This window comes from Ruditapes philippinarum, unplaced genomic scaffold (genome assembly GCF_026571515.1).
Source record: "Ruditapes philippinarum isolate M1 unplaced genomic scaffold, ASM2657151v2 ctg1082_1_1_1_1, whole genome shotgun sequence".
Classification (NCBI taxonomy): Eukaryota; Metazoa; Mollusca; class Bivalvia; order Venerida; family Veneridae; genus Ruditapes; species Ruditapes philippinarum.
In genome coordinates this window covers 58,432-72,776 of record NW_026851798.1, presented here as the reverse complement: position 1 = coordinate 72,776, position 14,345 = coordinate 58,432, and the positions used below count along the sequence as shown (strand labels likewise).

Sequence of the window (14,345 nt, the reverse complement as noted above, 5' to 3'; positions counted from 1 at the left end):
AAATTTGCCCCCATACTGAATGGATTTGTCTTCATATATAGCCAGTATATCTACCTTAACTTGTATATAGGTAATACGTTCTCTCTCTTACAACTCTTATTGTAAATGACATTTTCCCTATACTAATTCAATCGATGGCAATTTTCTGAACAATCAGTTGGACAAAAATTATATTTATTTATTTTGCGTCTTCCATAAATGTTCATTAATAACCAGTGGAACAGTTGTGGAATATTACATCAAATGATCAGCGAGATGACCCTTTCCTGCAGATTACAATGGCTCTTAACGCACATCGTACATTGTATTTAAGTTAGTAGCTCTTAATTTCTACTGGTCATTTCAACCCATGCTTTGCTTTCATAACTACTTTTCGTAATTCATTTATTTTCTTCCTGGTTAATTATGAACCGAATTACTGTGTTTTTCTCGATAAATCGTCATTTCATGCTATTGTTTCACGTTTTGATTATCTTAATTTTCATGTAAAATAACACGTTTAAACCCATGTGTTTGCAAGAGCTTTTAGCATTGCTATTAAATGAAATTTGATTCTAAGAACGCAGCGTCTTGTCAATTAGTAGCAGACAGAAGTTTAAGTAAAGCAAAATTATTTCTCTTTCATAATTGTTTCGTTTAATAGCACCCAGTATTGCCTTTAAAGGAAAAGAAATAAATGTCTAGTGAAAATTTCTGCTGACACAGCAGGTTTTTTCATTCGTACAGGTATAAACGATCGATACAGAAAACCTAGCTAGATGGGTTTAAATGTAAAACAAGTAAATCGGTTAAGTATCGTGTGTCAGTCACAGCTGGATTTTATTTATGAAAGTTGTTGAAAGATGGGTCTGTTTGAAAGAAGGCAATCGTGAGCTGGACACGGTTTCTACAGGCAGGGAGAGACGTTATTGGGCTGTGATTATTAAGTCACGTAAAAAGTAATGTGACATATACAATATTTACTTGATGATAGACACAATGTGAGAAAATACCCATTAAAAAGAAATTAAGGGTCTTGGTGGAGACAAGGTAAAAAAGATACGAAAGTTGGTTGAAATACGTACTAGTAAGACATTATTTGAAATATCTGATCCTGTGTAATGCCGTGGTAAAAAATAGGCAAGTCCTTAAATTGGTAAGTCAGATAACCGATCTTAGGACCACAATGGAAATAAGAGCTTTTTTGCCCTTTTTTGTGCTATCCTTGGTTTTGGTGAGCATGTCATAGTTTTCTCGTATGTGATATAGTATTCAATTTAATGCTCATTATTTTATCCTATGTTATATTGTCAACTATTATAGTATTCAATTTAATGCTCATTATTTTATCCTATGTTATATTGTCAACTATGTATATGCTTCCTTTGCCGAAATCTATCTATCTATCTATCTATCTATCCATCCATCCATCCATCCATCCATCCATCCATCCATCCATCCATCTATCTATCTATCTATCTATCACTTTTGTAGAGTTATGGTGACTGAACCTATGTAAAGTCGTTACATCGATTTAATGGCAAATATAAATTATAGCATTGTATATTTGTAATGCTGTTGTTTTTAACTGTACGGATCTTCTTCAGTTACTCTGCAGAAAATATGGTAAAGGTTTTTGTTTAAGCAATAAATGGCTTTTTTAAATGAACATAGAAAATTGTAAAGGTTTTCTTTCATTGCGAATTTATTGTCCTGTGCAATTTATTCATTTATTATGGGATTTAACTTGCTTATCCGTAATTGAGATTATTTGATATAACTCGCACGTGCAGATACCACGTGCTACATTTGTACTGGGCTGGGAGATGTGCACGTTCTCATAGAACGTGCCCTGTTTAATGAAGTTGAAGACGTTACTGTTTGGTATAATTCATTTTGAAGCTACGGTTTTATATGTAGACGAAACGATATTTTTTGTAAAATACAATTATTAACAATGCAAATCAATATGAAATATGAGCCGCGTCACGACAAAACCAACATAATGGGTTTGCGACCAGCATGGATCCAGACCAGCCTGCGCATCCGCGCAGTCTGATCAGGACCCATGCTGTTCGCTTACAAACCCTATAGCAAGTAGAGAAACTGATAGCGAACAGCATGGATCCTGATCAGACTGCGCGTAAGCGCAGGCTGGTCTGAATCCATGCTGGTCGCAAAGGCACTATGTTGGTTTTGTCGTGACATGGCTCAATTTATTTCCATTGATGGCAGGACTTGATAGCAGTGTAATTACTGAGGCTAACATTAATTGTATCTAGTTAAGAAAGAACGAACTATATACTACACTGTATTCAGTTCTGCAGAAACTAATTCTTATTGACTGGCTAAAACACAGAATATTTACGAATGCCCTGTGCAATGAAAATACTCATGCATTTTCATAATTAAATTGTTTTGTTTTTATGTTCATTTTGCGACTTGTGGTCAAGAAATTTTTTTTTATTTGAGTAAGCCGTCATAATGCATTACCGAACCTTTTTTTTTACAGCATTGAAATAATACTATAAACAGAAACGGAAATGGCTTAGAGTTCGGATACATACGGTCAATCAATACGATCTCTTGTACTTTCCTCATATACCACACGAGCGTATAAACTCTAATCAATTCTCCGTGATCTACCAGAGATTAATGAAGTACCGAATTGTAGATTTATACCTATCTGAGGGTTTGATCACACAATGTGATCATGCAAGCAATGAAATTATTTTACTGGGATACTTTGTCTTCCTAACCTTAACTTGGCTAAAGTCATACTGTACGTATTTTCAGTTTTTCTTCATATCTGACCTTTACACGGAATCAACCTAACTTTTGTTTAAAATACTCGCCAATTGTTTCCAGATCATCTTCGTCAAGTTTACTCGTTGTCAAGCAATAGAGGGCCAGCTTAAAGACCATAGCAACTAGTGGAAGCTTCCTACATCTCGTTATCTAACAGTTCTTGATAATGTCGTTTCAGTATATATTTGCTGAAATGTAATATTTTCAGAATGACATCTCCGTAAAAAAGGCATAATAAAATTTGGCATTGTTCAGGGTAGCGCTTTTTAAATTGTTGTCTACGAAACAGATGGAGACTATATAGCTGGGGGTGTTAGTTGCACATGTAAATGTGATATTGCAGCAAGAATTGATTAACGTACATTCGATATGGTAGAATATGTAAAGAAATATTACTTCGCTTTGACGGAAAGTTCTTGCACTTGTTCCACTTTTTAAAGACTATTTCGTGCTTTAAATGCACGCATTATCCAGCAAATGGTAATTAAATCTCTTTTAATTTTCAAAACATTCACTTACACGTAGCCCTTGGCTAAATTCACAGTAGGTTGAAAAGAAATGAGATAATTCCGTCTCATTTTCAGTATCAGCGCTTCAAAAGATTGCTCGAATTTCTCAACAATTTAATACTACAAATTTTAACATGCGTGGCAAAATCGTAGACTGGTTCTCACAGACCAGAGCGCGTGGCAGACGATATTTATCATGCGTAACTTTGTACAAGTTTTCTACCACTAACACACAAAATAAATTAAGTTTTCTCAATGAATGAGCTGCCACTTATATTTTCAGTTCATGTTATATTTTGAAGTTATACCATATTCAAGTACATGTATTGTACACTCTAATTTGGACCACAAACACAGCACAAAAAGGAAAGCATGCAGTTATCTTTTATGATTAATTGTCCTAGAAACTCTATTGGATATCAAAAACAATAACTTTTGCGCATACCAAGAATTGGCGAGATTAAAATCGATTGCATTTCTCACAATAAGATACGGCCAGATAGTTTACTCTTACTTAACAACGCATTAGTAAGGCTATCTGTACATGTATCTTTTTAGGTAGTCATTTCAAACAGAATAATGTTTGATAGATCTTTAGGAGTGGCCATTCCTAATAGAATTATGTTAAACATGTTTTCCAAAAATCATTGTAAGTGGATATGTGTAAAAGAATTACAAAATGTATGTCTTCGACAGACCTTTAGTAGTGGCCGTTTTTTTTTATAAAATTATATTCAAAAAGATCTTTCTAGGTGGTCATTTCTTACAAATTATATCAAACAAGCAAATTCGTTGAATTTATATCCCCCGCCGAGTACTGGTTATTACTAACACAACAACTGAAGACATAAGGCTTTATTTATATATTAATCATGGCATAAACAGTAATATTCTTTGCACTTGATAAATTTTCAGGGCAATAACAGAGCCATAACTCTGTCTTAAATAGTAATATCTGAAAATGCCAATGAGATGTATGCATACTGCATAACTAATCAAGGGCCACAAATCTGAGTTATAAGTATCTGACCGGAACAAGGCGACTATATGCACATCTCCTCTTAGTATCCCATAAAGTTTCATTGAATTCCAGCAAGTAGTTACAGAGAAGTAGCACGGAAACGATTATTGCTCTGGTTGTATACTGCATAAGTTATCAAGGGCCATAACTCTAAGTTAAAATGTCTGACCCGAACAAGGCGACAATATGCGCATCTCCTCTTGGTATTGAAGGTTCCAATAAAGTTTCATTGAATTCCAGCCCGTAGTTGCAGATAAGGAGCGAGGAAACAAATATTGTTCTATATGCATACTGCATAACTTATCAAGGGCCATAACTCTGACTTAAAATGTCTGACCCCAACAAGGCAATGATATGCGCATCTTCTCTTGGAATTGAAGGTTCCCATAAAGTTTCATTGAATTCCAGCCAGTAGTTGCAGAGAAGTAACGCGGTAACGATTTTTGCTCTATATGCATACTGCATAACTAATCAAGGGCCATAACTCTGAGTTTAAGTGTCTGACCGGAACAAGGCGACGATATGCGCATCTCCTCTTGGTATTGAAGGTTAATTCCCATAAAGTTTCGTTGAATTCCAGCCAGTAATTGCAGAGAAGTAGCGCGGAAACGATTTTTCTCTATATGCATACTGCATAACTAATCAAGGGCAATTACTCTGAGTTAAAGTGTCTGACCGGAACAAGGCAACGATATGCGCATCTCCTCTTGGTATTGAAGATTCCCATAAATTTTCGTTGAATTCCAGCCAGTAGTTGCAGAGAAGTAGCGCGGAAACGATTTTTACTCTATATGCATACTGCATAACTAATCAAGGGCAATAACTCTGAGTTAAAGTGTCTGACCGGAACATGCCGACGATATGCGCATCTCCTCTTGGTATTGAAACTTCCCATAAAGTTTCGTTGAATTCCAGCCAGCAGTTGCAGAGAAGTAGTGCGGAAACGATTTTTCCTCTTTATGCATACTACATAACTAATCAAGGGCCATAACTCTGAGTTAAAGGGTCTGACCGGAACAAGCCGACGATTCGGCATCTCCTCTTGATATTGATGATTCCCATAAAGTTTCGTTGAATTCCAGCCAGTAGTTGCAGAGAACTAGTCCGGAAACGAAATTCGGACGGACGAATGGACGGACAGAAGGACGGACGGACAACGCCAAAACAATATCCCCCTCCCGATTCCATCGGCGTGGGATAACAAAACATAGATAGACCTTTTTAAGTTGTCAGTTCTTCTTATAGAATTATGTTAAACAAGACTTCGAGAGATCTTTTCCGGTTCGTCATTTCAGAAAGAATTATATTAAACAAGATTCATATAGATCATTTCATGGTCATTTCTTACCAAGACTTCGATAGGTCTTAATAGGTAGCCATTTCTTATAAAATAATGTTCAACAAGACTTCGATTGATCTTTATAAGTGGAAATTTCATATAGAATTTAAAAAAACAACAAAAAAAACAAGACTTTATTAGATCTTAGTGATCATTTGATTGTTTTTATAAGTGGTCATTTCTTCTAGAATGATTTTAAACAAGACTTCGACAGATCTTTATAAGTAGTCTTTATAGAATTATAGCTAGCAAAACCCCAATATGTCTATGTAATGGTCATTTTCTATAGGAAAATCATAAATCTATATGAAACATAAGCCAATGATGGCATAACAGTATAATGTAAAGTAACAAACTGGACACATCTCTATGCAATACCAATACATGACAATATAGAAGGCATTGATGGCAAACTCTTTCTAAAGAAATGCCAGAACAGAGGTACAGGGCGAATAACCGTAGAAAAGATTTCATGATTAATCACAACGAAAGTGACCTGCACCGTCCGGGAATCGAACCCGGGTTGTCCGATTCACAGTCCAACGCTCTACCTATTGAGCTTACTGTACGGTTATCCTTTATAGAAAACGTGAGGGTTGGCCTTAAGGTTCTTGATTACTGGTTAAAATATATTGAAAATAAGCGACATAATGTTATTTTTCATTATAATACATAATGTTATTTTTCATTATAATAATGATTTAACTCAGTGTGAAAATAAAGTTGTAACAACAATTTGTCATGGTTTTTGTTTAAAGATCCAATATCTACAGGAAAAATAAGAAGAAACACAAGAAACACATATGTTTTGCTTGCTATGTAATTATATAAACAACACTTTTCAATTTGTCATTTTAGCATTTAATTACATAATACAAGTTTCATTTCAACAGATCCAATTGTGATTCTGCCTTGGTCTTAACACAGTCTCTTGAAAACTTTTAATTTGCTCATAACAAATTTGTAATAGCAAATAACAGTATGTCTATCACGCATAAATTCTCTTCAACAAACATCATAAAATATACAAAGATATTTTTAACATGCAATAACAGAAAAAAATACAGTGTAACAGCACGATTTATGTGCGTCGGCTTTTCTTTCGAGAAATAAAAAATAATTAAAAGACAAAATCAATTATTAACAACAAGTGGTGTGTGACACTGCTCCAAATTGAATACCAGCAATTATTTACCTATATCTGCTCAACACTGCTGATTCAAAACAAGACTATATACTATCCTTAACAAATTTGCAAAATGCAAAAATTCAATAACAATCAGTGTCGAACGTCGGCAACAACACGAGATAACTGTGCATGATTTAAACACCGCATACTAACTTTAAACTAATATCTTATAATTAGCACTGACAATCAAAGTAATAACATTTTTAATAAAATCTTGTTGTTTTTTTTTTTTAAACTGAATTCATATAATATAGGGAAAAAATGATATGCAAAAAATCTACATAATTATATGATTTTATAGATATTTTAGAGTTTTGTTCAAATCGATAATTGATTAACAAAAAGAGTTATTCGATTGATAACATTGAAACATTACTTGTATTTATTAATTTAATTATTTTGGTTTGTCAAAGCGTTGACAATTTAATACCGGTGTGAACAATGTTATAAAATCGGTATTGTTTGTAGTATTATACATGTATACCTGCAAAGAATTAATCGCAACTACTTTATTCAAATATAGGTACAATGATTTTTTATCAAAATATATATTAAATGATCTTAAAAAAACTCAAAAAAGCAATATAAAAACAGTAGTGTACTTTGAATACCGAGTTAATACATGTATACAAATAACTGTACTGCACTTCGTTATATGCAGTAAGATTAAAATGTGACTGTTGCATCGGCCACTTATAACAATATTTATAAATCTTGAAATGTAACAAAATCTAACGTGTCATAACAAGGGGGTATTATCACTTTTTAAAACAATGAAACGTTTTTAACATTAAATTTTAACATTATTTACAGTATTAGCCTAGTTAAATAAATCCCTTTAAAAAAACTGGGGGAGAAAAGCCCCGTTGCTTAATGTAGCCGTGACATACAATACAGCTGCAAATCTTAACAAAAACTAAGAAAAAACTCATTGCTCATTACATTAAGAAGCTATTGCCTCGACTTAAACACCAGCAAAATCTTGTGAGAAAATGTCCCACTGCTTTACAACGGCTATATTAGTTTCAACACTGAATAATACATGAACTTGAACACACATCAGTAACAACTGGCGTGTTAACATTAAATACACATTTACATGTAGATCTAGCTGATAGTAGTATTATGCTACGTTGGTATATAAATATATATTTATATTTTTGAATTTATACAGGTGTAATTATTTGACTACTGGAATGAAGTCAATTTCCAACAGGCAGTTTCATTTCTTAACAAGTGTCACTTAACAAGGATCAAATTATAAATTGATTAAAAAAACGAAACAAAAATATCATTTAAATCTACAGTTGAAGTACTGTTTACAAGTAGGTCTAATTTAGGAAAGATCATAACATTCAAATGTAAAATTATACAGTAATAAAACATGTGACAGTAATATACAAAACATATTTGACACAATCATGAACAACGAAATACAACACGTTTTATTTTTCAACATCACCGAATAAAAAAATAGCACTTTCATAAGGTATCAAAGATGGTGAACAAAAATGAAAATGTAAAGGCATCCGACATTTTTTGGGAGGAAAAGACTTCATTTTCAAAAAAACAAACACCATACTGTCGAGCTACTAAATGTAATCATATTGAACATTTTTCACGAATTATATAAATTCAAACAAACAATCAATATAAACATGTACATAAATTTAACAAGTTGTAGATATAAACTTCAGATCTTTATTTTTAACCCTTACACCGCTTTAAAATACCTTAAATGGACACAATCATTCACCATTACTTAGTAGCAGACAGTGAAGGTCATAATCAGACGACTCCGTTGTGTCGGCTGGTCTCGGTCGGCACAGGTCAAATGGGTTAAACAGCAGGCTTAGGGTTGGTTAGTCACAAGACATTTAGTTATTGTTATTTGATCATTTACCCAGTATTCTTCACTACAGGTTTACCACCGGAAATGGACCAGTTTAAACCCAAGTGTCGTCTTCCGGTATCACGGAAGAAAATATTACTCAAGACGGCAATTAAACCTGTAAACCAGAGTAGCAATTAAACAACTACGATTTATATTGGAGCCCTAGTTTTAGTCTTGAATAAATGGGAGATGCGGATTGAAGAATTCACTTTTTTCCTTATAATGAAAAAACAGGTCTGTCAAAGTAACCGATTCAGCACAATTTTGAGTTTCTCTTTAAAAAATGAGCATCATAATCAATGCAAATAATCGAAACTTTCGTTATATTCAGCAGTGTCGAGTTTAAATGTTCTTTATTTAAAGGATTCAAGGGAGGATATCCGAAACCGCATCGAAACATAAAACTTCATTTTGAAAATAAAAAGAAATACCTATCACCCTAAAATCCTTCGCGATTATTTCTAAAGCTTCCTTTGTATGAATAACCAAAACCAGAAAAATGAATAATGGAACGAAAGAAAACAACAGCAAAACAATTAAAAGAACAATCTTCACATTTTTGCCCTCTTTTTACTTAATAGAAATCTTAAGAAATGCATGATAAACATTTACAGAATAATAAACAAACTGCAACGGGCCTCTCAATATGTAAGGCAGATAAAGAGATGTGGGACATAGAGCTTCTTGGAATAATGGTGAATAATTATGATATTGACAATTTGTAAAATTGAGAAATGAAAACGTTTCATAGAAACATCATGTAAACAAGTAATGTTAAAGTATATAATTATGTTATTTGAACTTTCATGCATGGCCAGTGACTCCTATACATTTATAAATGGTGGCTGCATTAAGAAAGTGTTAAAAAACTGAGAAAATCTGAAGTAGCTATGATGAATAAGACGAGTGTATATATATTTGTAATACATTTAGTTAACGTCAATTAACCTATAAATGTTTTATCCTTCACTCTCACAGAGCATACAGACTTTAACAAACCGTGTAAGACATTATCAGGGAAACATGTGTTGAGGAGAACACATTACACTTTTAATTGACCGCATTACTCTGGCGGAAGAATATATGTTAAATATTAAAACTTGTTTATGGCAGCGTACACTTAATATTGCAAGTTAGTACATAAAATCCAATAAGAAGGCATGTACAGTATGTAACACACATTGCTTGCAGACAACTTTCAAATCTAATTTATAACAATAATATAAATAATGGTAAAGGACATACCAATTAATGAAATTCTTAACTAATACCTTTTACGACAAGGTGCACAACAGCATATGGATATTGAATCAATTATATGTTCATACATGTAATGACTTACGCGTTATTCTAGTCGGCACAACTCGGTATTGTACGTAAAACGTCCGATATTTATCACAAATATGACGTCAATTTTTCACTGGTGTTACAGAGTAACGATAAGCCCTTGCAGTGAGTTTGACGAAATAGATGAGATTTAAAATTCATGGCAAACAAATCTATTTTACTTTTTTTCTTGATCGCTAATTGATAATGTTTTATCTACATTCATAGGTCACAAAGTAATGATTTGTAGTTCGGACACTTGATCTACCGGCTAAATGTTTGCGTGCTTTTTGTGCGTTTTGAATATTAACTAAAAAGATAGTTAAAGGTGTTCCATATTTAAATACATAGATATATGTTAACATTTGTGGCAATCCCATTTACACACCTTAAATGAAGGTAATGAATACTTAATAGGCTACAAATATGATATATGTACCTTTTAACTGTATGGCCTACCGTGTATACATACTACGTAACAAACTTTTAGAAAAAGTTTAATGGACAAAAAAATGAAAGAGAGACAAATCCTTGTAAAAGTAGGCCACACTATCTTAATCTAGTCTTTCACTACACTACAAAATCGACATGGTATATAATATATTAAACATGCCGCACCTTTATCCCCGTACAAACAATCTTGGATTTATACAATTACTTCAAGCCCTTTAAAAGAGTTTAAATGTTAAATGTATACACAAATACGGAGTATAAAAGCCCGATTCATAAAACTTGTATGACGAGAAATAATACATGACTGTGTTAATACCACAAAAACTTTAACCTGTCTCGTTTGCTAGCTACGATACAACCGTATGCAACGAAGAGTTATATTATATATACACTAAACGTCTCCCTATAACAAGTTGGTACGTTAGACAGAGCTCTGTAATATACATTTGTATATACACATTAACAGCTTACACACACATACATACAGCTAGTATTATATACCGCTTGGTTAACCAGGAGAGCATATAAAACGTGTTTTGTTTAGACTGCATATTGAATGTGCTGTATTTGACCATCATTCACTAAATATCACTTATTTTTTCTAGCGTAACATTACACAATACATTATTGATGCTCCCCAGTTAGGTCAATAACCACACAATTATATCTCTACTAACCCTACAGCTTATACGTCTTTCTTATTTTGCTACCGATCGAACATGCATGCAAAGAAGCTGAATGGGTAAAGACTCTAGCCAGTGTTACAATACTATAAATATTTGATATTGGAATAAGAAAACACATTCTGGTGTGAAATCAAATATGCAATAAAACCAGTTTAACACTGCAATATTTAGTTTCATTACCACTTGGAAGAGCTGTCAGCACTGATTCATTCAATATTCAGCGTAAGTGGAGTCGGCATGTTCCGCTGCAAGCCTGTGACTATAAAAAAATGTATATATCTCTCACAGTATGTGTGTATGATGGTAGAATCCAGGAATGCCGGTAATTTATAAACATGTGTTTCACCTCCTCTTGTCTGACAAACTACAGCGTATACAACATTGTGCATCCATTTTCATTTAAAATAATATTCTACGCTACTGTTTATGTAACTTCTCTCTATGTCAACACAAAATGTTTCTGTTTAACAGGTCTGCACTATGACATAGATTTGAAATCGATAGTCTCTACTAATTGTAAGAAAATGATAGCCTACATACAACTATTTCATTAAAAGTAAGTTTGTTATTCATAATGATGATGGAGTAGAAACTGGAAAGAAATTGCAACAAAAAATCTGTTGACATAAAAGAAATAAGTTCAGTAAGTGATAACATATATATGAAATCATTATAATGAGATTATGTATCAACATTATAACACATGCAGCTGTAGCAAATGGCAATATTAACTGAAGAAGGACGTTTTGCTAATCTGCATTTTGAAAAACAAAACAGTATATAGGCACATACGTTCTGTGAAAAAAAAGACATTAAATGTTTGACTTTTTATATGACACTACAAAAAACAATCCTTTTTTGACATAATGCACGCTATGTAACTAATCACGAATGCGTCTCTTAAGGATCATTAAAACTGCACTTAGGAAAAAATATATTTTGTGTTTTTGTATGTTTTATATACATTTGTTTTTGTTTTTTTTCTTTAAAAAAATGATAGAATAAACAATGAATATCACATCACATTTGCTCACTTAAGTACATGTAGTAAATGCAATTTCATTATCACTCGTACAAAAAAAACTCTTTTTTGTAACAAAACATTCTATACATACAATTCAATGAAGAAAAAAAAATCATGCATTATTTATCACATGTATACATACACATTGTTTCTTATAAAGCTATACAAACACAATTAATGTCTATTTACAAGTTGACGTAGGTATAAACGATGAAGAAAACGAACCCATCTTTATCACAAGTAGTGTCAACTCATTGCCCTGTGCCAAGAAATGGTCTGCTGCCAAATTTCAAGTTTTTTCTTCACTATACTCATATTTAATACTGACCGTAATATATGGTCATCATTGTTAGAAGAATTAACGTCTGCTTCAAAAGTCTTGCCACTTCAAAATATCTCAATTAGCAGCAAGTATTTCTTACAAGTGCCGAGTCATTTTCAAAAACATGAAAAGCAGATACTTACATTGGTATATTTATGAAGCACGTAATATCCCCAAACTGTTAAAAATTTGTCTGCACATGTACAATATAAAAGCACAAATACACATGTGGATCAGATTCCATATTCCGGTGAGCTTGGGTAACTTGAAAGCGAACTCTCACAAGACTGACCTGTCGAATTGCTTTTTGTAGGAGGGATTCCTAATTTTGCCCTGAGAAGGTCATTTTGCTGCTTAAAGTAATTCTTTTCTCTCGTTAGAACGGATACATGATGTTGAAGAGCATCTATTTGGTCCAGTAATGAATTGTTCGTACGTTCTAATTGCGTTTTATGATGCATTCTCTTAGATCTACAGTTTTGTGCATACCCTCGATTTTTCAGAGTACGCCTCTTTTGTTTTAAACGTTGAATTTCATCCTTTGACAAACCCTGAAGTCGCTTATTAAGTTCCCTTACCGGAAGTGTGACGAGGTCTTCATCTTCCAGCTCACATTCAGATGTAGTCGATGAAAAAGTGTCCCTCCTACGTCGACGAGGAGTCGAAGGCGCAGGGGTCATTACCTCTTGATCCATTGGGCTCTCGGGCGGTGTGGGAATCTCATCCTTGATCATTTCCATTAACGGCTCTACAGGGTCCACCTCCTCGCATTTCTGAGAGTTTTGCGACAACTGGAGCACGTTTTGAGACACTTGTATGGAGTTCTGTGAAGATTGGGACTGAGTGGACGTCTGTCGTGACAATGGTCTAGCCCCTGACACAAGGTACTTTTGGAAACTCTGCACGAACTCTGGACTCGATGAAATGAGCACGTCGACAGCTTCATCCGGAGTTATTTCTGAATTACCATGAGGAAAGGCTACGTTCTGTGTCAGCCATGACAAATCTTCTATGAATGATTTAGGGAGTGCTGCTGGAGAGGGAGCTGAAACTTCGCTGCCCGTCGGAGATAAAGGCACACTCCGACTATCTGGGCTGATCGGTGTGGTTCGTCCAGAGTCTAGAGGTGTTAAGGGCTGACTAGGTGATTTCTCTGAATTTGCACAACAACCCTCGCTAAATTTTTCATCCAACTCCTTTTTAATCATCAACTTTGTTGGAACCTCAAAATGCACGAGGTCGAAATCGCTAATATAGTCGTCAGCTAAATGTTGATTTGCCTCCATATTTAACGATCAGCTGGAAGTTTGCCGGGTTAACTAGGTCACACAGATCTGTGGTTTAAATCCGATCAATTTTCCGTTAAAGTTTAAGTCCAACGTGAACGATACGATGATGTATGAAAAATCCAATGTTTTCTGACTACAGTCAGCTATGAAAAGTGATAATTATTCATTTAGATGAAAGAAAAATCGACGGTGGTCCAAGGGCACAACCACCGAACGACTTTACAGACTGAGTAACAGGCAACAACAGGCAAAATTGGAAACCCCCTGGTATACTTATATTACATCTGACGTCAAACAGACAACCTGTGAATAAACCAGCCAATCGCGTGCAATATTGGGAGATAAAAATAGACATTATCGCGCAGTTGTCTATGAAAACGAGGCAAAGAGGCTATCGTATGTAAAATTTATATTGGTACTCATACCATGCCGGTTTCGCCGGATATTGATTTAAGTGTTAATTTTGATATTCATATTAATGAAAAAAGAATTACTTATTTATGGTC

At 33.9% G+C, this 14,345-nt stretch overlaps 1 protein-coding gene across 1 annotated transcript; it reads right to left on the bottom strand.

Moving 5' to 3' along the window:
* Positions 1–6,458: 6,458 nt before the first annotated feature.
* On the bottom strand, positions 6,459–14,097 carry LOC132739943 (transcription factor Maf-like). The gene has a single exon (XM_060727790.1). The coding sequence runs from the start codon at positions 13,834–13,836 to the stop codon at positions 12,784–12,786; it is 1,053 nt and encodes a 350-aa protein (XP_060583773.1). The 5' UTR covers positions 13,837–14,097; the 3' UTR covers positions 6,459–12,783.
* Between the last annotated feature and the right edge of the window lie 248 nt (positions 14,098–14,345).

Excerpts from the sequence above, each read along its gene's own strand:
- LOC132739943 (XM_060727790.1), bottom strand. The coding sequence starts at position 13,836 with ATGGAGGCAAATCAACATTTAGCTGACGACTATATTAGCGATTTCGAC.